At 44.2% G+C, this 22,679-nt stretch overlaps 8 protein-coding genes across 8 annotated transcripts; 3 read left to right on the forward strand and 5 right to left on the reverse strand.

Moving 5' to 3' along the window:
• Positions 1–198: 198 nt before the first annotated feature.
• BDB00DRAFT_771748 (uncharacterized protein) lies at positions 199–459 on the reverse strand (the record flags this gene model as incomplete). The annotated part of the gene is made up of 1 exon (XM_053119989.1): positions 199–459. A coding segment is annotated over one exon (261 nt), but the record flags the coding sequence as incomplete, so codon positions are not given.
• Positions 460–900: 441 nt separating this feature from the next.
• BDB00DRAFT_771757 (STE like transcription factor-domain-containing protein) lies at positions 901–1,395 on the reverse strand (the record flags this gene model as incomplete). The annotated part of the gene is made up of 1 exon (XM_053119990.1): positions 901–1,395. A coding segment is annotated over one exon (495 nt), but the record flags the coding sequence as incomplete, so codon positions are not given.
• Positions 1,396–2,262: 867 nt separating this feature from the next.
• Positions 2,263–3,550, forward strand: BDB00DRAFT_846325 (FAS1 domain-containing protein). The gene has a single exon (XM_053125149.1). The coding sequence runs from the start codon at positions 2,470–2,472 to the stop codon at positions 3,139–3,141; it is 672 nt and encodes a 223-aa protein (XP_052975103.1). The 5' UTR covers positions 2,263–2,469; the 3' UTR covers positions 3,142–3,550.
• BDB00DRAFT_25656 (ankyrin repeat-containing domain protein) lies at positions 3,317–5,146 on the reverse strand. Its single transcript, XM_053116679.1, has 3 exons — positions 4,555–5,146; positions 3,694–4,422; positions 3,317–3,432 (listed from the first exon to the last, which is right to left on the reverse strand). The coding sequence occupies exons 1-2, from the start codon at positions 5,062–5,064 to the stop codon at positions 3,754–3,756; spliced, it is 1,179 nt and encodes a 392-aa protein (XP_052975104.1). The 5' UTR covers positions 5,065–5,146; the 3' UTR covers positions 3,317–3,432; positions 3,694–3,753.
• Positions 5,147–11,824: 6,678 nt separating this feature from the next.
• BDB00DRAFT_25738 (integral peroxisomal membrane peroxin-domain-containing protein) lies at positions 11,825–13,744 on the forward strand. Its single transcript, XM_053116684.1, has 5 exons — positions 11,825–12,020; positions 12,101–12,511; positions 12,625–13,172; positions 13,238–13,394; positions 13,550–13,744. The coding sequence occupies exons 1-5, from the start codon at positions 11,918–11,920 to the stop codon at positions 13,564–13,566; spliced, it is 1,236 nt and encodes a 411-aa protein (XP_052975105.1). The 5' UTR covers positions 11,825–11,917; the 3' UTR covers positions 13,567–13,744.
• Positions 13,745–13,925: 181 nt separating this feature from the next.
• BDB00DRAFT_877012 (WD40-repeat-containing domain protein) lies at positions 13,926–15,957 on the reverse strand (the record flags this gene model as incomplete). The annotated part of the gene is made up of 7 exons (XM_053127546.1): positions 13,926–14,235; positions 14,303–14,630; positions 14,718–15,064; positions 15,161–15,304; positions 15,395–15,611; positions 15,720–15,872; positions 15,945–15,957. The coding sequence occupies 7 exons, from the start codon at positions 15,955–15,957 to the stop codon at positions 13,926–13,928; spliced, it is 1,512 nt and encodes a 503-aa protein (XP_052975106.1).
• A 1,438-nt stretch (positions 15,958–17,395) lies between these two features.
• Positions 17,396–18,883, forward strand: BDB00DRAFT_791547 (uncharacterized protein; the record flags this gene model as incomplete). The annotated part of the gene is made up of 3 exons (XM_053121047.1): positions 17,396–17,491; positions 17,584–17,782; positions 17,871–18,883. The coding sequence occupies 3 exons, from the start codon at positions 17,396–17,398 to the stop codon at positions 18,881–18,883; spliced, it is 1,308 nt and encodes a 435-aa protein (XP_052975107.1).
• Positions 18,884–19,049: 166 nt separating this feature from the next.
• Positions 19,050–21,062, reverse strand: BDB00DRAFT_877014 (uncharacterized protein; the record flags this gene model as incomplete). The annotated part of the gene is made up of 5 exons (XM_053127547.1): positions 19,050–19,761; positions 19,842–19,934; positions 20,098–20,203; positions 20,344–20,508; positions 20,669–21,062. The coding sequence occupies 5 exons, from the start codon at positions 21,060–21,062 to the stop codon at positions 19,050–19,052; spliced, it is 1,470 nt and encodes a 489-aa protein (XP_052975108.1).
• Positions 21,063–22,679: the final 1,617 nt, after the last annotated feature.

Raw genomic sequence — 22,679 nt, forward strand, 5'->3', positions numbered from 1 at the left:
ATGATAACTGCCACCGGCGGTAGCTGTTGCTGATGTAGCGTGATGATGATGATGATGATGGTGCTTTGTCGACGACGACGACGACGACGTGGCGTTGTGATTATTATTTCCGCCAGCGCCGCCGTTACCGCTATTGTTGTTGCTGTTGTTATCACCACCATTGTCGCCTTTTGAACTTGCAGTGAAAGGTCGCTGACGCCGTTCGTGGGTCTTTTTGTGCTGCGCCAAGTTATCGGATCGAGAGAAGCGTTTGCCGCACAAGCCGCACAAGTATGGGCGTTCCATTGTATGCGTTCTCAAGTGACGCTTCAAGTGCTCCAACCGTTTAAATAGTTTGCCACATGAGTTGAGTGGGCAAGTGTACAAACGGGCTGTATCGTCATGTTGTTGTTGATCACGATTGCTATAGTATCGTACAGAAGAGCCGTCTTGTTGATGGTCGGACCCACACGTCGTCATATGGACCGAAGAGGTCGAGGAGGATGGAGAAGGTCGTAAACCATTGGGTTGTTGTGACGATGCTTGCTGTTGATGACACACAGTACGGCGCCGCCGTTGTTTGTAAGTTGGCGCACCTTCAAACAGCGAAAAGTGGCCAAACACGCTCGACGCTTTGCGGATAGCCGAGTTTTCCTTGGGCAATGGTCGAGTGTCAATGTCCATGGATTCCGTTGGCTGCTGCTGCTGCTGCTGCTGCCAAGCGGACAAAAGTGGGGCTGAATAAGAAGAAGAAAGTGGACGAGGCAAATCATCTGTTGCTGCCATGATGGGCGTCGATGAAGAGGGTGTCGGTTGATGCTGATAGTAAGAACGCCGATCAGCCGCTGTGGTAGCCGCACCATTCAAACAAGCATCCAACTCGAGATCACTGAGCAAGTTCTTGCGAAACTCATCAAACATGGCCTGGGTGGTATCGAGCGAGATGGACACTGCAGGATTAGCAACGGCAATCGACGTGGGCTCCACACCCAGCTTTTCCCGCTTGAGGTCGCGTTCAAGCGCATCCAAGAACAAGCGATCGTGAGGGACCGAGAACCAGTTGAACACCTTTTGCTTCTTTTGCGTGCGGATGCAGTTGTGTTTGTACAAGAGGTCCAGAAAGCTCGATTTGGGCTCTTCGAGTGTGGCGTCGGCGCCGGGTTTGAGGTTACGCAAGTCGCTAAAGATGCCTTCTTCAAACTTTTTCAGGTTTTGAATGGGCCGTCCAAAGGCATGGAACCGAAACACCAGGCTGCGGACAATGTCTGTGCCCGAGATGAAATATGAGTTGTTCCATTGCACGCATGAAATGTAGTCGCCGATGGGCAGTAGGTGTTTCTTGATCGGTGGCTCGTCGCTAGGCACGTTCCATTCGCTGGGTGCGGTTGCCAAGAAGTATTTGAGTTGATTGATCATTTCAAGTCGTTCGTCGACATCTTCCTCGGTTGGAAACGGAAGTGTGTTGCCTTCTTGAGCTGGTTGTGTCGCTGCTGCTGTTGTCGTTGTTGTTGCTGTAGCCATTTAAAATATATATTATTATGTGTTGGAGGTAGAGGAGGAGAGTTGTTACTGTTGCTGAGAGTGGGACACTAAGTGAAGACGAAGATGTCTAATAAATAGAATAAAATGGATAATACAAGAGAAAGAGAGGGCAGATTGATAGTTAGCAACGGGTGAGATCAAGTTTATGTTTATATATACAACATATTTAATAGCAATTTATTAGGCCCTCTCTCTTGCCCTCTCTCTTAGCGCGCATATAGCAGAGCAGTATAGAGAGGGAGAGCGTGGGCAGGAAAAAGGCGGGCCCGATAATAGGGCAGATGCAATCAATAAATTGCATCTCATCAGGAGTTGTTGTTGTTGCTGCTGATGCTATGAGAGTAGGGTATGTGTACTTGCCTTGGTTGGCTGCTAATGCTGTGCTGCTACTGCTGCTGCTGCTGCTGCTGCTTCTAAAATGTATCTAGCACCACACGCGTTGCGCGTTTAAACTTTTCCTTTTTTCTTTTGGAAGAAGAGAGAGAAGAGAGAGGGTAGAAAGAAAGAGTAAGGAAGAAGAATCTTCCTTTTGGGGGTGGCCCTTCTTATATGCTTTGCAGCGGGCACGAGAGAGTGGAAACAAAAAAAAAATCTTTTTTTGCTGCTATCTAGTAATAGTCATCGGGCCCTATTGTTTACAAAAATGGTCCCCCTTCAAACACTTTGCTATGTGCAACCTCAACATTTTTTTTTTCCCTCCAGCAAGTGTATCAGAAAAAACTCTTTTTGCCGTGTGGGATACATGACGTCAAGTCCGACAATGGGCGAGACGATTTCATGCGCAGATTCTCTTTTCCCTCTTTATTACTTCTTGTCCAGCCTCCCCACCACAGAACCCCACATCGATCTTATAACCAAAAAGAAAAAACAAGCGAGCGTGCAATAAGAAAAAAGAAGCTAAAGAAGCAGATTTGACCCGCCCAAATATATATATTATAAGCACAAAGCATGAGGATGATCCAATCGTCTCTTTTGCTACCCGTTCTAGCGCAGCTCATCCTCATCATCCTAGCATTAGCATCCTTGACCGTCTCATCATCCGTTATGCAGGAGAAAAAGAAGGACTCACTATCATCCTTCTCTTCGTCGTCGCACTCGCTACTACAGCAACGTGGGCCGCAGCTCTTGTATAATCCAAATGCACCCGATTATAGATGTCCCGAAATCCAACAGTCCTTGTTTGACAAACTCGCAGTCGATGCCTCGCTTTCCACCTTCATGAGCGCTCTAACGCAAGTCGAGTCTGTTCTCAAGCTGGTCAACGATTCCCAACTTGATCCGCCATTCACTGTATTTGCGCCCATCAATTCTGCATTTACCGAATTCAATGACAATGATGGCGACGATAGGATGCATTCGAATCTGGAAGCGTTTCTGCGCAACCACATGGTGCCAAGCCAGAAACTCAGTGTGGAGCAGTTGCAACGCACGCAAACATTGGATACAATGCTCGACGATAAGGATGATGAAACAAAAACGACAATCCAAGTCAAGTATCACTTTTTCAGCCATCGAGTCGAGCTGAACGGCGTCGCAGAGGTGGACACGGACCACCCCATTATGGCCGACAATGGGGTTGCCTACAAGATCAACAAGCTGCTACGGCCAGCAAAGCCCTGATCATCATCCCCTCCCCCCCACACCCCAAAGTACCCAAAGAAGAAGGAGAATAGCCTCCTTATTCCTTACACTCTCAAGTCTAACAGTTGATGAACACGCCCCCTCCCTCCCCCTCCCCCAAAGGCAAAATAACACAAAACCACTATGGACTGTTTTGAATTGCTTGTACCACATGTTGTCCTTCTCTTTTTCTTTCTCGGCAATCTGCCGACGAATTTACTATGTGTGTGGCGCATCGCCTTGTCCAAAATTGGGCATTCCAGTTGTGATCCGAAAAGAAAAAAAGAAAACCTTGTGTACATGTTTGAGATTTTATTTGCATGATGATGATGCTGCTACTACTACTACTGCTGCTGCTGATGATGATGAGGATGATGATGATGATGTACTAATGGCAGTAATAACAGTGGTAGTACTACAGTAATTATAATAACAAGCGTGGTAACCCAGGACCAGGACCAGGACCACCACCACCACCACCAACAACAACAACAACAACAATAGCCGCAGCAATCACGGTAACAATAATAGTAATAGTGGTAATAACTTTACGTTTTTCTGGAAACATAGGCTGCTCTTGCTGCCGCTGCTGCCGCCGATGACGCCGACAAGTCAATATATCCCATTTTGTCGTTGCCGAACTTGTTGTTGTCGTATGATGTGCGCTACTGCGTCCGACAGCCCAAGCGGCTCTGCCAAGAGCACCGCCTGTCGGATACAGTCGGATGAAGTGTCGTGGGTCAACAGGAGCGGGATCATGTCCAAGAAACCGTGGCTTGCGGCATAGAGGAGAGACGGGTTGTTGCCATTCGGAAGACAAGGGCTGGCGTTTGCATGTCGTATCAGACATCGGACCATATCGAGTTTACGCTGCTGTACGGCCCGATAGAGTGGACTGTCATTATTGATTGTCGGATCGGTTGTTGTTGTTGTTGTTATGGTTTCCGTCACTTGTTTATTTTGTTGTTGCTGTTGCTGTGTTCCCACATCGTCGTTTCTCTCGTCGTCGTCGTCGTCGTCGTTAGAGTTAAAGCCGGCCCCGAGTAGCAATTCCAAACATTCAATTCTGTTCCAGAACACGGCCAGCGGTATCAGGTTTTTGTTCTTTTGTTTGTTGTTGTTGTTGTTTTGCTGTTTCCTTTTCTCTCCTTTTCCTTCTACTTGTCCTTGGTGTCGTTGTCGCTCTTCTTCTTTCTTCTTATTCACCTTGGCCAACAACTCGCTCAGGATACTTGCACAGCCGCCAACAACACATTCTTCCATGACGTTGCGTTGATCCACCTTGTTCGGTGCATACAATAACGCGTCGTCGTCATCGCCAAGGTGAGCAAGCAACAGCTTGGCACAGTCGACTCGACGATACAAAGCAGCCAAATGCAGCGGTGATCGTCCTTGCTGGTCCTGGAGATCCACACGAGCACCCGCTTGTAGCAATATCTGTACACAGGCAGGTTGGTTGGCAGTGACGGCGCGATGGAGAGGTGTTTGACCCTGTTGGTCGAGAGCATGAATGTTGATATTTCGTTTTGGTCGGTGGAGTAGTTGTTGAATGCCATTTGAAAATCCGACAGAGGCAGCAATGTGCAGCGCTGTCGATCGGTCCGGTCCATGGGTCGTATTTGGATCCAAATCTTCTTGGCGCAAGAGGAGTCTGAGTGCGGATTCTGATTTGCTGTAGCAGGCCCAGCACAAAAGACTGAACCCGCGTTGGGCGTCACGGATGTTGGGTGATCCACCGGTTGTCAGGTAGCGTTCAAGGAGAGTTGGGTCGAGCTTGACTTGTTTATTGTTTCGTGGTAGTTGCTGTTCGTCGTTATTGTTGTTGTTGTTGTTGTTGTGATGATGATGAGGGGAAGGGCTGACGGATCGTTTTCGTTTTCGCTCAGTGGGCGATGTGGGTGGCGAAGGGAAGTAGTGGGACATGGTTTATTAGCAAGTGACGGTAATATCAGGCGTATAGCTGTGGAGGGAAGGGGGGTGTGTGCCCAGCAGTAGAGTGTCTTCAATGAATGGGTGGTTTGTTTGAGATATAATAAAAACAAAAAGTAAGAAAAGAAAGGAAAGCATGGAGTTTGCCTGCTTTATAAATCAAAAGGACACAGTTCTTGGCGGGAAGCTATGCCTCATCCCCATCCTCACCGCATATAACACTAATGCGCGTAGTATGTGTGAGTGAGCTACACCAGCAGTGGAGGGTCCACACAAGAGGAGGTGGAAGAGTCGGCCATTCAAAGATGAGTTTACCCGATCGGGAAGAGTGGGATCGACGGAGAGAGTGTGTGAGCTACTGGTAGGAGTGAACGTCTTGGCAACAACTCTGTTCTTTTTTCTTTCGCACCTTCTCTTTCTCTCTTTCTCGCGCGTGCGCGGACGTAGAAAAGTCTTGGCAAAGAATAAGTTTTTTTCGAATAATGATCCTTTTTGCACACACAAATCCGACTTTGCTCTTTTTCCTTACGATGAAGCCAAGCCGTCTGCTCTTCTTTTGTCGTAGCCCATGATGAAGATGATGACGACGAGAGTTAGTACATAGTGCATATGCATGGACAGCAAAGTCTTGGTTTATAGTCGTGGATATTTTATTCTTGGCACAAAGCCGGCGGTACTGTTATCTACATGGTACAATATGCATCATGTACGGTTGCCCCAGGTATACTGTGTATTATATATCCCAGTTTTGGTTGCCAATGTCAATAAGTCTCCATCAGGCAGAAGCATCAACAGCTGACGACGTGCAGATGGACTGCATTCTATTTGTGCGTATTGGCTACTGCATATTTCCTCGATAATATGCTGTTACGCTATGATTGCGCGTGCTGTATCGGAACCTGTATACAACAACAGCTGTTTGTTCAGGCCAGTATAAAACGTCATACATTACATGTATTCTCTATGTAGGTACTTCTCAGTCGTGTACACTCAAGAAGAATATCGGAACTAGTAACCTTGGCCCCCGCTACTGCTGTATATGAAATCTCCCATAATGCAAAATCCAGCTGTCGTCGTCGCCGTCGATCATCATGCGGGCGTAACCTTCTTGTTTTATTGGCAGCAGCAGCAGCAACCAAGATTTAGACTTACACTACCTATCACTGGCACTTAATATATACATTGATGTCGCATCATCTTGATCTCTCTGACATTTTCTTTCAAAAGTAGGATGCACGTTTTCAACGACGTGCATTACTTGTAGGAAATTGTGCATATTTTTTTTAAAAAGTGCCAAGAAGAGAAGCGAACCGCTGTTCCTTTTACTTGACTATAAAGAAAGGGTCTGCACAGTGTGTCAAAAACTGATTGACACGCATAATGAGCGATTCTAGACTTCATCGTGCGTGGTGTGTGTGTCTATCCAACTATGCTTTCTAGTAAGTGTAGTAGTAGGATACAAGGAACCCCTTGGTGCTCATCTGATATGGTATGTTACCAAGAAACGACCAAGACAACACGGTGAGCCAAGAATCCCAGTTTTCTACTGGTACCAAGAGGCTTCATTATATGTCGTCAGATATACTAGATGTTATCTTACGTCCTAAATGAACACTGCATCATCGGTAATTGATTTGGTAGAGTGACGGAGTGTAGATAAAATCATGAATATCCTGCAAATGCATCATTAAACGAAAACCAAACGACCTATAATTCATCGCTCAGAAGCAGATCTCGTCGCATCTAAGGTTTTTCACCTGCTTCATCATCATAAACCATTTTTTTTGTTGTCAGCGAGTCGCTGCATTCGGTTAAAGCCGTGCTATTGGATTTTCCGATTAGTTTGTTCAAGTGATCCCATCATTTACAGTGTATACATCAGGAGTTGTGATGTTCGGGTTCGGAATTGCATGTGATTCGTCGCCACGGCTTGGCTTTATAGTAGTGTCATCACAGGTCGTTGGTGCCACTACTACACATAGTACAAATGACCTCCTCCTCCTTCTGTATTAAGTTATGATTAGCGTCTTCCCTCACCCCTTCCCCGTGACACTTTTTGAGAACGACAAACAGTAAATGTCAGGCCAATAGAAACTGTTTTTCATTGTATGATTTTTCCAGTCCGGTTCCGTTATTGCTTATTGAGCAAAATGATGATGCCGCCGATCGATTGTGGATACATGTTGTCATGTACGTGAGTAGCACACACATACCCTAATCCGCCATTTAAAATTTTCCCCTTCTGCTTCGGTTGCTATCAACCCTTTATTCTACAGCGCGCGTCAATAGACAAATGAAGAAAACTGACACACCGTGAGAGCTCTTTCTTTCTTTAGTTATTGCGATGAGAGACCCCGGGGCTGTTACTATTAAGCTCCAAATAGGTCCCATCCGTAGAACTTTGTTTGTATACAATTCATATCTTTTATAAGGTACAAAATATAGAACAACAGAAAATTAATCCTGCGGATCAAAGCAACACATCATGTGCTTTGTATGTGTAACATACAGAAAACGGTCTTCAGTTTGGTACTATTGTAAAAGAACAAACAACAACAGAGAACTGAGCTACGATGATCCTGTGAATTTATATAAGATGATGTCAGCCATGCTATCTATTTAAGGTATACTAGCAGTCCTTCCTCGCTTCGCTCCGTGTCATTCAACGGAAACGCGTCGCAAGGGGGTTCCCCCCTTGACTCCCAAACCCGCCCTGTCGAGCGAGGTTGCATCAGTGTTTTGGTATTACATAGATGCTTATTGTCTGTTTTCAAAATCAAAAGCAAGATCATTGTGCAGTGAGAAGTAGCCTATCATAGATAGTCGTCAAAGTTGGATACTTGACTATCTCCAGTTTAGAATGCAATGCGAAAAGAAGTGTTGACAAAGATGATGTAGTGATATTGATAAAGAAGAGAATAGGTGATAATAAAGAGAATAGAAGATAAATAGAATTAGAGAAGGACTTCATGGAAAACAACATTTCGGGTGTTTTGGCCTTGCTGACCCGCGATACTTGGGTTCACGGGAACTAACATGATTTTGATGGATGAAGGGGGGCGGACGCGCGACATGGCTACATAGAGTAGACCATGCGTGAAAGGAGGCTCAGGTAAGTATAGGCCAACAGTGTTGAAAGTTTGACCCTGTGCCTTATTTTTGGTCATTGCAAATGCCAGGCGAACAGGGAATTGTGTACGTTTAAATAGAATGGGGGAACGTGTTTGTGAAGGTGTGAGTGTTATGCGAGGGATCAAGACGATGTTGCCAGCATAAGGTCCAGTGGCTATTTCAGTTTCAAGTACAAATCGTTGGAAAGAGCGTACAATCAGCCATATCCTATTGCAGAGACCACTTTGGGTGTGCAAGTTCCGCAAAAGCATGACTGGGAAACCGATTTTGAGATTTAGTGAGTGTGGTGGAAGGTCGGATGGATTCATTGAGTTTAGAAGCTCTGGTGGGTATGTGATTTGATCTTCTGGATCATCCACTGTATCAGCGCTTTGGAACTCATGTATGGTGCCTAGAAAATGGTCGAGTACCAAATCGTTGATTGTTGTGACGTCGGCATTCTTTGGAGTCAAGAGGGAGCGACTGATGAGGTATTGACGATCCACGTGTGGTGCATTGAGGTTGCCGTAAATGGTTTCTATGAGCTCGTACATGTTGTAATATGGCATGAGCATCCGATCTGGTAGCCAGACTCTGTCATCGGTGTTTGGCATCAACAGCTCAGCACAATCACCAATGCGAAATAAAATATTGCGCAAACTGGCCAAGCTCGTTTGCATCATTGGTGTTGGCAGCTTATTGGACGCGCATGTTGGTTTCAACGCGATGGACGGTGACACTGGGCCAAATTGATGAACGATTTATACACTGCTGTACGATTTGTGAGCGCGATGCATTTGGTATCATAGGAAGGACCTATCAACAGATTTGATGCAGATACTTTAAATGTAAGTACTACCGCTCAATAGCAAAAGAATGCAAAGTAGAAGAGAGGATACAATGTTGAATATCTGGCGAAAGTCACCACCAAAGACCCTGATCTTTCCACCAAACGGAACATCGGCAAGCGCTGGATCGTCATGTTTCATGAGATTTTGGATACTCCTGTATACATACAGTATTAAATACGATGATACTTGTATTCAGCGTGTTTAAAGCGATCACACTTCTCGGACGATAAAGAATTTGAAGTGAGCTTTATATCGTGTTCCTTAGTGACAGTTATCCTCTCGAACTTTTCCTCGATGCGATACCCGTCTACTCACAACGACATACATTCACTGTAAAGCAAAGTTTCTGACCTGGAGGGGCCACACACCTCGGCGCGTCATAAACGTGAGAGAGCAATCTGATTGGATAGATTGAACTGGCTCAAATTCCGCATAGCATGTGTGTTCATTACTACTATGTAACCGCGCAGCCGCAGCAATCATACCGCTCTTCTTCCTCTTCGTCAACTTTTCTAAACCAAAGCTATTCATGTGAGTGTCATTGGAACGGATTAGAGGATCGGAGAGTGTATGTTTACGGTGGTGAGTGAGAAGAGTGTATGCAACCGGTTGCGAGTATACAGCGATTTCTTAAGATCCGTTTATCTCACTTTCTTTCTTTTTTGACACAAACTTTCTTTCGTCTTAACCTGGTCCTTCTCCACTCAAAGCACAGATGCAAGGGTAAGTACAATATGGAAAGTGTGAAGTGTACTTTGAGGTTTTGCATGTGGATGTGATATACGAAAGAAGATCTGAATTTTGACGTGTCTAAAGAAGTGTGTGTACAGCATACAGTCGCTAATGTTATCCTCCTTTCTTCTCTGCTACTACTATAGGATTCTGACTTTTTGAAATGGTTGGTTCGGTTTGTTGTTTGCACCCCAACCTTAAACACAAGCAACAACTGTAAGTACGGTAGGGAATGAAATGTGAGGATGAGCTGGAGAGAAGTCGAGTGTCTGTTGGGGGTGCTGATGCCATGACGTGTCAAGAATAGTTGCATATTTAGAACAGCCTGCTCATGATCTTTCTTCTTTTCTTTCTTACTTTAGGTTCCGCTTTATGCTGGTTGGTTTAATCGTGTCCGGCGGACAAGTAACAGATAGTAAGTATAAGCAAAAGGGGACTTGAACATTGGTAGGTGAGTAGGATGGCCTGGGTGCTTGGGATGACGTGCCAAGGGTGTGTAGTGTGCGCAGCAGCGTGACGGGAAAGGGTTCCTGACCATAACGTGTGCAGTATGGCAGTCTCTCAAAAAAATTCTTTCTCTCCTCCCCTTTCTTCTCTTGTTCTTCAGAATTGGTCGTCGTGCCCTTCTTGCTTTTCCTCTCTCTAACTCAAGGCTCTCTTCCTCCAACTCAAAAATGTCATAATAGTAAGTATAGCTGGAAAGGATTTTGTGCTTGTGTTTATATTTGCGTGTTTGAAGACCAGGAAGATGTCTGCCGTGACATGTCAAAAAGTGTATGCAGCTGCTCATAGATGTTTTCTTTTTTCTAATAGAGGATGGCTCTGCGGTGATCTGTTTGAACTTGGATTGGCTTAGACCCCATCTCTCTCTGTCTATAACTTTGCTGTAAAAGACAAAACAAATGTAAGTCAGCTTGGGATGGAGGAGGATGGCCATGCCGTGTCAAAAATAAAGATAGCACAGTGGGTGCAGCCCTCTAATGATCTTTTTTTTCTCAGCTAGAAGAAGCGTTTTTGTCTTGGCTGCGTTTCTCTGCTCTGCTCTGGCCGTGTGTTCGGCTCTCCTGCGTCTTATCGTAGAAGTATGGGTAAGTATAGCACGATAGAATCTTGTGTGTGCGTGTGTGTGGTTTAACAGTTTCCCATTAAGTGTTCATCTTTTTTGTTTCTCGGAATGGCGATAGCGCATAGACACATTCACGCTAGTCAAGATTGATGCTCCACTGTCATCCCGCTCCTAGAATCCGACCTGTCAAGTAGTCCATCGGAAATATCCAACTACAAATCGTCTCAACTGTCTTGAAACGTCCGTATATCTCACGATGTCTGTTAGTCCACGGCCTGAGCCTCGGCTGTTGGCAGGGATTGAGGACTTGACACATGTAGATTGAGAGACGAGGAAGTAGTAGTGCTGACAATGCGACGGTCGTTTCCATTTCCTCCGTGCTGTGGTGTCTGCCGTTTCGTCTATCCTGTAGAGGGTACATTTAATAGTTTGCACTTTATAACGGTGATGGTTAAAAGCAAGCAACAAGAAAGGGGTCCGAGCGACGCTTGAGCGTGCTACTACAATAAGACCTGCATGGTACTCATATAAAGAATGCCCCAACTTTGCTCTGTTGGCATTGTTCAACTGCTCTCGAGTTATTGAGATGCGAATGTGATTTGCTGCCATCGGTTATTATATATGCATGAAGCATTGCCAGGTTGTTGTTTTTTTCAACAAAGACACAATGATGTGCGAATGCGAATCATGTATTATATAAATGACTTTTTCGCATTCCTATTCTTATATACCACATCATGATATACGTTGGTGCCGCAATCGTCAAACAGATTTAATAACAAGCGAATCTGACAGAAAGTTTGTGTAACATAACCCAAGGATATGGCTTGAAGATCACTGCTATCTGCAACAACCATCCTGTAAGTATCCTAATTAACAGGTAAAGCTTGATCGTACGATTGATTGTTATCTTCCAAGCAAAAAATCATCATTGCACCAGTAATCATTTATTTCTAAAAATGGAACAATCAGGATTTCAAAAACAAGATTTATATCGTTTAACAATGGACAAGAAGCCAGGTTGGTCGCACCACTCACACTCTTTTTTTCTCTTTTCTTATTTTTCACGTGGCAATACAAGAAAATCATGACCCATAGCTTCACCACTACAACCTTTCATAAACCAACAAATTGTCAAGCTTGCGATGGTCTACTCTGGGGTGTTCGACACCAGGGGCAACAGTGCAAAGGTAAAAAAAGAGAGAATAGCTTATACCTGAGAAAGTTCAAAAAATATGATTTCCAGCAAAGAAGAAGCTCATCGATGAAGGTTGTGGTTATAATTGTCACGACGATTGTACCATTGCCGCTCCGTCAAAGTGTTCTACGACCACAACCACTACAGCTACAACAACACCGACATCACCGTCTACAGGAGCTACGAAAAATGTACCTGAAGCGATCCTAAATCAGACGACTCCTCCTCGAACAGCTACAACATCCGAACATATTCAAAGTGTCATTGTCACCGCCGCATTGCGTGCCGCCGACAGAACTGATCCGCCTAATGAATACCTTGCGAACTTGCCACCCCTGAATGCACAAATATCAGCAAAGAACTTTGTACGGTTCGCCTCACGCTGTGGGTTCATGTTTTCGTTTCGAGACTCTGTAATCCTCTTGCTGAGCTGGGAAAAACCGTTGGATACTTGTGTGGCTATGGCGCTTTATTGCATGATCTGTAAGTATATTATCTGCTTGTGTTTACTAGATCTCTCATTTATAATCACTGTAATACGCCTTGAGACCTAAATGGTTTGAAACGCTCTTTTGTTGTTTTCCATTAAAAATCAGGCTTTCATCCCAAATTATTACTCCTGGCACCACAAGTCGTCTTATTACACATCATCATCAGTGCATATTCAAAGCGACACGACCGGGATCCAACGGGAGCAGGGTCAGGAGCAGCTGCCGAAAACTCGCCCGAGTATCTACGCAACATGCAAAATCTGCAAAACATGATGGGTGAAGTGAGTGATGCTTATGACGTTGTTGTCAAGTACATGCGCTTTGTCGACTGGTCGTCCGAGGCAACTACCTGGCTGGTCCTACAACTCACTATTCTGTCGTCGGTTGGAATGATCGTGACCATGTGGTTTGTACCACTGCATCTGTTGCTCCTCCAAGCTGGTATCGGGGTGTTTATGTCTAACACGCGTTTTGCCAAGTACTGCATTCGCGAGTTCTCGCCCTATATTATCGACTATGCCAAGGGAAGACTGCATGTCGCCTCACAGTGGTATACCGAGTTTGAAAAGCAAGTCGATGAGCGAGAACGTGTGCGTGAAGTATCACTGTTTGAAAATCAGCGTTGGTGGTCTGAAAGTGGATTCGCACCTCAGGTAAAGAATAAAGCTTGTGAACTTGCAAATACGCAGTGTATGAGTTATTTTAACTGTATGTTTAGCTTTTGGATAGCGAGCGAAATGCATGGTCAGATCTGTCTGGATCTGTACAGCTACCACCCAAGGAAGATATGACTGCACCCAAAGGATATCGTTGGACCCAAGACAACTGGAAGCTCGATACGGCTGGTCCCTGGATCGACGATGTTCTGGGAATTGGTAAGCAATTTTCTACTCCTTATCATAGTTACATACAAAATGAAAACTAACTGTTTGCATTATAGAGGTACAACAGAAACACATATCGAGTCAAAGGTAGACACGAAAGTCATCGAATTATCCACTAACATAATGTTTTCTCTCTCAAATAACAGTTCCTTGTCTCCCCTGAAGAAGGTGGATGGATGTATACAGACAACAACTGGGAATACTCTGGTAACGACAAGAACCAAGGACGACAGGCAAGAATGACACGTCGCCGACGGTGGATAAGACAATGCGAACGTATTGCAAACAATGCATCAACATCAAGCACACAATAGTACATCTGTTTTATCGTTTTTCTTTTTCTTCGATTCATCCTTGAGGGATAAGAATAACAATCCATCAAATGCTTATACCATATATAAAAAAAGAAAACAAGGTTTTTTTTCAAACAAAAAAAAAGGGGGGAAAAATCGATGGTTTTGATGTAAGGAGTTGGTTTTGGTCTGGATTGGTTTTTTAAAAGATAACATCAAAGGTTATTATCTAATTGGGCGTGGTGTAATACCGGACAGTGCGATCCAAGCCTGCTGCCAACAATGATTGAGCAAGAGGAGCCCACTTGACACCAGTGACTTCAGCCGTGTTGTCCGAGAATGCGGCAAGTTGAGAACCATCCTTGGCTTTGAGGATTCTGACGTCAGTGCCACCCACTGCCAAGTACTGGGCATAATTGTCAAACGACAGCGAGTTAATCTTGTAACCTTCGTCGAGCGTGAAGGTCTTGGTGTTGCTGAGTTTACGCAAATCCCAAAGCTTGACAAGGTTGTCCTCTGATGCAGTTGCCAAGATATAACTAATAAAAACCAAAATTAGACACACATTTGTTTACCCAGCATATATCGAGAGAAATCGCTAGTTACCCGTTCTCTGAGAATGCCATGGCGTTAATCTTGCCAGCGTGTTCACCAAACGAAGCAGCAACACGCTGGGCTTTGACGTCCCAGATGCGGACAGTCGAGTCCGCAGTACCGGTACCGAGAATCATGCCGTCGGGATGGAACTCAATAGCAGTATAACCGGCTTGTGTTTCAGGGTCCACAGTATCCACAATCGACTTGCCCGTTTCGAAATCATACAATGACCACTTGCTATCCATACCAGCACTGACAAAGTAATCCTTAGAAGGATGGACTGCAATATCCGTAGCGTCTGCACCGTGTGCAGTGATATTGTGTCCGAGCTGATAGCCTGATACCCCACGATACCAAGTGTTAGTTTATGTCTCGGTCTTTACCATATCGAATACTCTGTAGTGAAAATCTACGCAGCTCTTACCTTTGTTTCCACCGGGAACCCAGACACGCACGTGCTTATCAGCACTCGCACTGATGGCAACATCGTGCTCAACTTCTTGTCCTCTGAATTTGACAGCAGTGACCTTCTTGGTGTGTCCAGTGAGATTGGCAAAGACCTTTTCTTCGGCCTTGTTGTAGATTTGTACGTGCTTGTCGTTGCCACCCGTCAGAATATATTGTCCGCTGTGATCGACATCAACACAGGTAATGCCAGGCGAGCGCGTTGTGTGCATGGATGGGATTGTCGAGGTCTGCGTAAACGTCTTAATCTGGTCGACAGATGTGTGTTCAGCTGGCGGCTTTCTCTTACGACGACCTTCTGATAATCTGTTTTGTTCCATACACATATTAGCCATTGACCTAAGGTACATGCTCATTTTTTCTTTGCTTCTTGTTCAAATATTCATATTCATCCAAGCTTACACTTTGTTGGTTTCGTCAAACTTGCTCACAACTTCCTCTGGTAATCCTGAGCTATCCACTTCCATAGACTCTGACGGTGTAGCTTCTGGTGCGGCAGCAGCAGGTGCAGCAGCGCCCAAATGCTCCTGAACGTTCGAAAGTGCCCTATTAATTGATATAAAGAGACATTAATGAGTACACGAATCTTGCACACATAAAACTACAGAATGAGAAGGAAAAACAATATCAACGTACTCGCGAGCAGCATCACGTTCTTTCTTCAAACGAGCAATGACGCGAGTAGCTGCGTCGTTTTGGTACAAGGCGTGCGATAATTCTTGTCGTACTTGCTGATACTGCTGCTTCAGCGTAAATGCCTCCAACATGACACTGTCCCATTCATTCTGAAGTGCTGACAAAAGGGAAGGTACTGATGAAAGTTTGGGTGGTCGCGGTCGTACAGTTTCTGGATCTTTTTTTTTTAACCAAACGAGATTGAATAATGAAACGCGTCAATTATAAAGATCTACGAAGAGCGCAAACTTTTTGATGTCGTCATCTAAATTGAAAATGGACTTACGTGCTTTCACTTCGACCAAATCTTCAACCGTCAGTTCTTCGCCGCTCACGGGATCTTTACCATGATCAGCAATGTACTTTTCAATCAATCGCTTTTCGAAAAGATTGCCAGATTTGACAGAGACAACGGGTACCTCAGGCGCCTCTCCAGAAACTAGTATTAATTCAAGTTAGTTGATTAGTTATAATAGCTTTTGCAAAAAGCCTAATTCATGATAAGTCTTACTGGCACAAAACATAATTGTAGGTTTTTAGTAAAGAGAAGTCCGTGGAGCGTCGGGACACATACACTATCACCACTCACTGCCAACCAAACCAGACCTTTCAACTGTAATGATGCTGACAGTCACGCTCATCGACAGATTACTAAATTAGGAACAGCACGTAACCTTGTCATGTCGACAGTCGCCACGGACACATGATATGTACTCTTCATCGCTGATATTATGTTCTGTTTAATACATACTGAATCTCTTGGTCTAAACAGCTGTCACTTCTTCTCTATGATATACATACGACCAAGTCTGTTAGTTTGATCTGTACACCAGCCGCTGCTACATGATGTATCCGTACCAGAAATCATCAAAGGGAGGGACATGCTATGTTGTTTCTTTCAAGTGTTTTGGTAAACACATAGCGCTGGTTCCAAACACACAATCCTATGCGCTAAGCCCTCTACCATGTACAGTGTATCTAGGAGAGAACTTCTAAACATAACAGTTTGGAAAGATTGTGTACAACAAATCTTTATTGAGTCGTGGCTCCGTCGACATACGTACTACGGAAACAAGCGACACGTACGAGAGACAGTACTGCATAAACTACGATGGCTTATCGATACTACAGTATTATGTCAGCAGTGCACATACAACTGTCCTTCCTGTCCTTATTCGAGTGGCAAATACAGACATGATGATGGCACTGGAAAGAAGATAGCTTCATTTATAATTATAGTTGGAGGTTGTGTGCTAGGCAGTGCATCAGCATCATGTATTTTATCATTACTATATTCAGCCCAGTATGGTATCTTTCAATTTGAATCGAGAATGTGATTGATCGATTGTTTATTAAAGGAATACCCATCTACATACTAGTCCGTATTGTCAAACATAAACTAGATACGGAACGCACTTGTTGGCAGCCTGATTGTTTTCCTGGTTACCATAGTACTTGGCAACAACGTTGACATCATCGTGGTCGACTAGTGATGTCTTGTTCTTTATGAGTTCAACAGTTCATATTAGCTACGGGTAGGCGGCTGATTATGAGTAATCAGCTGCGCTGCACATTAACCAGGACTCTCTTTAACCGTTTTCGCTATGTAACGTTCTTTCTTCACTGCTGTATTCTAGTGAAGCCATACACAATAACATCAGTTATTGCGCACACCGCTCTACTAGTTGTCTCCTGTTATACAATGTTCCCATCCGTTCGCTATAATGCAGCTAGTTCAATAGATGCTGTATTTTGGAAAATCAATCGTAGAATGTAGAGTAGTAGTACCACACGACTGGAAACGTCCATATAGAATATGTTGTCAGAAATAAATCTGCAGTGCATAAAGTGTTTCCCCAACTGTCGGCCCCTTTTCTTTTTCTTTTTCCCGCATAACGTTTCTCCTGCAACCGGCAGCTTTTTTTTTCTTTTGTTTGTTTCAGCTTCTGGCCTCACACCGTTATGGAAGAAGACCGTTCTGGTTCATTCAATCCTCCATTATGGCGACAACGACGAACCTTCATTCGCGACATTTTGCAAAAGCATAATGTGTCTACTGTAAGTCTTTTATCTGATACGCCCTTTATAAAACAAGTTGACAGTGGCCTTGCACGCGCAGGATATTTGACCATTGTATGTAAAATTGTTAGGTACTCGATTACGGTTGTGGTGAAGCGTCAGTGCTGTCATTCCTGATTTCACCTACAAATGATCCTGTTCAAATCACTAAACTCGCTGGAATCGATATTAATCCAGACGTGTTGCAGGAGGCTGTGCAAGCGTGTCAACCATGGCCGGACGACTATACGCACCTGCGCGAAAACCCATTAATCATCGATATCTATCAAGGTACGCTCTAACTTCTATAATAAGTGCGTTTAACTAAACAGGTTGCATTGTTATTGTTGTTGTTTCCTAAACCTGTTTTACTAATTAGGGTCAGTGGATCAGTTCGATAAACGATTGGTGGGATACGACGCGCTCATCTGCTCAGAAGTCATTGAACATTTGTTTGCACCCACACTCGACAAGTTTTTGGATACAACACTAGGCCAATATGCTCCTCCATTGATGGTTATCACCACACCAAACGCTGAATACAATGTAAACTTTGATTCGTTACAATATGGCACGCCCAACGCTGTTTTTCGTCACGACGATCACAAGTTTGAATGGACGCGCCAAGAATTCGAAGCATGGTGCCGTGCTGGTGCAGACAAGTATGACTACGATGTTGAGTTTCAGGGTATTGGACTCGTTGAAGGCAAACGCGATGATCTATCGTTCGGTCACTGCACCCAGGCTTGCATTTTTATTATCCGTAATCCATCGCAACAACACAAACAACATCCGCAACAGCAACAGCAGCAGCAAGCTGATGCCACACCTCATCAGCTTGTTCTACACACTGAATTCCCGTATTACCGTGAACCAGCCTTACCAGAAGAGCAGGCACTGATTGAAATCGAAACATACATTGCTTCATTGTGTCAAGTCGAACCAGAAGAAGACAACAAACAGCAACACCGTCGCCGGGAGTGGCAGCATCAACAAGAGCCATTAGTTCTTAAATGGTGCTCCGATTGGACTACCATTGATACCACTTCTACTGCCACGTTCACTGCCCCAAAATCGTCACCATCAGCACCATCAACCCCACCATTGACTGATGACAATAGTGACAACAACAATGACAATCCTCAATCAAAGCGTTACACGCGTGTACCACAACGATTTCCCTATTCAATACTTTGGGATATCTTACGTATCCGACAAGTATGCAAAAGTGAACAGCGCATGATTCAAATTTTGAGAGCAAATCCAGCAAACTATCAAATTGAAGGAAAGGACCTTGTCGTTCTAAAGGCGTTTAAAGTGGTTGATGACGAACAAGAAGACGATTCTATTAGCACAGTCTCCTCCGACCCCGATGGAGATTATTTCTCATGATAATGATGGCATCGACTTGTGGTCTTGTCCCTCTTATCCTTGTAATGGATTTGTTGTGATGCAGGGGAAAAATAAGGAAAAAAAGTTTGTACATAATGTTTGCAATGGTATAGCGAAAATATACCACGATAGTAATATAAAAAATAACCAGGTCTCCCATCTTTCATTATCCATTCTTTTTTTCGTCTACATGTTGGTGCGCAGAAGCGAGCTTGCCATATTCAACCAAATACTGTGCTTGCGCATCTCCCTTCTTTGCCAGATCCAATAATAATAGCTTTGTATGGGCAAGACACCAACGTCGAAGTTGTACTGCATCCTCCAACTCGCGTCGCGGCTGAGCATCGAGTCCGGTCACACTTGACAGCATGGCAGCACAGATCCGCCATGAAGCCACCACATCCTTCGCCATATCGTAGCGCTTGTCAATAAGTGACATGTGGTACCAAGCAAGGACAGGTATCAGCATCAAGGCAAACACCAGCCCAACCATGGTGAACCCAATATACTTCCAAAACTGATAAATCAGCGTTCCATAGAGCGGGATAGCAAGCACCACCGAGTAAACAAGCTTATCCTGGGCCACCGATTCTGTGTATTGTTCGTAATGTTCAGCGACTCGGCCTAGCAGGTAGATGGGCCAGTTGATGATGATGCTGGGTAAGAAGAGTGGTATCTGGATCGCTAGCGCTGTCCATGTGGATGCAAGTCGTACAATGGCACGTCGCAGTGTGATTTCATGGTTTTCGTACATGTTGATATCCCATACTGTCAGTCGTAGTTGTCGCAATGTTTTATGAAATGTCAGTAGTCGCATTTTGAGCTCGGCTAGTGCCTCGTCCTCTTCGATTTTAGATGGGTGGAATATTTCTATGAAGCTTTAGAGTTTTGATGATAGTGAGATTCCTCTATGCATTTCCCACTTGTTCTTTCCCTTCTCTGCCAGTTATCCACATACCTTTGTGATACTTGAACATATTCTTCAAGCCTGACACTCCGGGTATCTCCAAACATGATAAATCGAGCTTCAGAAGCAGCATGGAGTGTATCCCTAATGGTACCAAGGTCATCAGTCCCTGAATGTTGTTTCGTTCAGTTTAACCTCGCCTTCCACTTGTTTCTCATCCACAAATACGAATGCTCTCTCTCTCTCTCTCTCTCTCCCCTTTTCCTTTTTTTAGGTTTCCCTTTTCGAGTAAAAATCATGATATTACCAATCCGGGCTATTGATGGTCCCTTGTTTCACACCGTCGGCTATGCGGGCCGTCAATTGCTTCACTGCCTGTTTCGATTCAATCTGAAAGTTTTCTAAATCACGGCCTGTGATACGTATCGGTGCGCCATATCTACACGAGGAAGACATAGCAATAACGTGGGTTAGACAAGATTCAAACCTCCTGTTCCTCCCGGTTCCCTTGTTTAAATAATAGTGTCTACTACTTGCTCAACCACCACATCACTGCGCCATTTGTTCTTTGTGGTGTAAGTAATGCCTGCTGGAATTATTGATATCCCCACGTCTTCTGGATTGCTTCCTTTGCTGCATTGATCCAATAAATATTCGTATGCTGCCCATGACAGACCGTCCTTGAACGGTAGATGATGAGGTAGCGTATACGATGTGCCTATATATCTCATATCAGTTCCTGTTGTATTTGTGTGTCTGTGTGCTCCATAATCCTTTGCCCTTTTTCTTCCTTGAAACCCCCCCCCTCCCCCACCCGAACGCAGTATCAGCCTTTCTCGCCTTTTCAACCTCTTCCTCCAATAATACTGAAAACCAACCCTCAGGAAATACAGCAATCACTCCGCCGTGTTCTAAACAGCCCAGTGTATGTTCAAACAGTTTCGCGTTGCTGCGAGTTTGGGTATCAACGGGAAGCACGCCTGCGGCCGCAAGTATTTGACCCACGACAGGTATTTTAAAGAACCGGGCCAATGCCCAGAAATGACAACGGCGAGCATGAGGGAACGTGGCAATAAGGACGGCTGGATCGAGCACCATGTTCATGTGGTTGGCTGCAACAAGAAGCGGACCTTGCCGGCTTATCGGGGGCATTCGAGTAACGACCTTGACGTTACGAAAGTATACCCATACAGCAAGTCGTGCCAAGTATTGTAATGCTTTATAGATTCCGGAATCATCGTCAATGTTTGGCTTGGGTTCGGAACGCGCCATTGAGTAGGAGGAGAGAAAAAAGGTCAGAAAATAAGTTATTGGAAATTAAAGTCAAGTGTGGTAAAACACTGTGAACTTGATTAGGAAGGCCAAGGAATAAAAAAATTTGGTCGTGACCTCAGGGTGTTGGTAGTGTTTAGATAATAGGCTAACAGGTGAAGGGGCAGAAGAAGGTTGGTGGGCGGGTGGTGGTGGTGGTGTGGCCTGGCCTGACCTCTTTCCGGATTCCGGTTTGCCGTTTTGGCTTTTGAAGGCTGGACTCTTTAAATTTAGCATATGAAAATGCTCTGTGTTTCAATGCCACACACGCTCTTCCTCTAATATGCCTTGCACACCACGAAATACAGTTCGCGTAGTTCTTTTTTTAGAGGCTCGTCAAATCCTCTTACTATGAAAAATGCGCGCGCACATGCACCCTCAAGTACGCCAGTATCACGTTATTTATGACTGCTTACCATAACAGAAAAGGATTAGGGTTAGTACTATCTTTTAAGCTACATGTTACTACCATTGAGATAATAAGTGGGGATATCACTTCATTAAAGGCAGATCGAGCGAGATTTCAGTAGCTTACAAAGCTTGACGATATCGTCTCTAACCTTATAAATAATCCTTGAAAGCTAAAATGTACATATTCAAGAGTACTGGTTCTTTTATACCATACCACATTTCATTATATTTAGTTCATGTGTAATTTGTTTCTCTTTTGATCACGTCCTTCACGTCTGTAGTCAGTGACCGTTCTTGCGTTAATGGTTTATTACGACATCAATAAAATGAACGATTATTGGGAGGCGGGGGGACTATGGTCAGCTCAAATCGCTTGTTGATTGGGTTTTCACTCTAATTGCTGCTGTGTGTCTCGCTAAGTATGATAGTTCTTTCTAACAACCAGCTCATATGTAAGATGTATTGCTAAACTTTCTGTTATTGCACTCTACAAAAACATCGCAGCAACGATGTTCATATAAATATTTACAAGCGTGCTTGGGTAAACTTGAATGTTTTGGTTTTCGAGATTTGCAATTTGGAACTTGCAACATCTGTTTTGTAGTGCTGCATCTTATCAGGTATAAAATATTCTCGCGACTTGCAACAAATAACATATGCCTTGGCGCTTGTTGCATCTTATCAAGGGGATAGTTTAAGCCAAAATAGCACGCTCAAATCAGAGGACCCTTCGCTCCTCCACATAAACCGAAAGCATGTATTATCTGCTATACTTTCTGAGGACTCATCTACATGTATTCGACTTTTCTTGTTGCTATAAATTTTACATTTGCTTTATATAGTGGCAAAATGTATATGTCTCCAGGAAGCAAATCACCATCCTGCGAATGGCTAAGTATACCGATCGGCGCCTTAACACCACATCGTACACTGATGAGTGTGCGCCGGGTACGAGTGGCCAACCTTTAATAATATAAATTAATTAGTTGACTTGCAGGTTGCGACTGTGTCGATAGCTTGCCATGGATAGCTCTATAACATAGATGGCAAAAATTCTAAGTTAGTATGGCAGCAGTGTCTTAGATAGCAATATCTACCGATAAATACAGCGGAATACCTGTTTGAACTGCAATTAATTTTGCTACACGGGTTTATTTTGGGGTTATA

Source organism: Zychaea mexicana (genome assembly GCF_025766255.1).
Source record: "Zychaea mexicana strain RSA 1403 chromosome Unknown BDB00scaffold_100, whole genome shotgun sequence".
Lineage (NCBI taxonomy): Eukaryota > Fungi > Mucoromycota > Mucoromycetes > Mucorales > Lichtheimiaceae > Zychaea > Zychaea mexicana.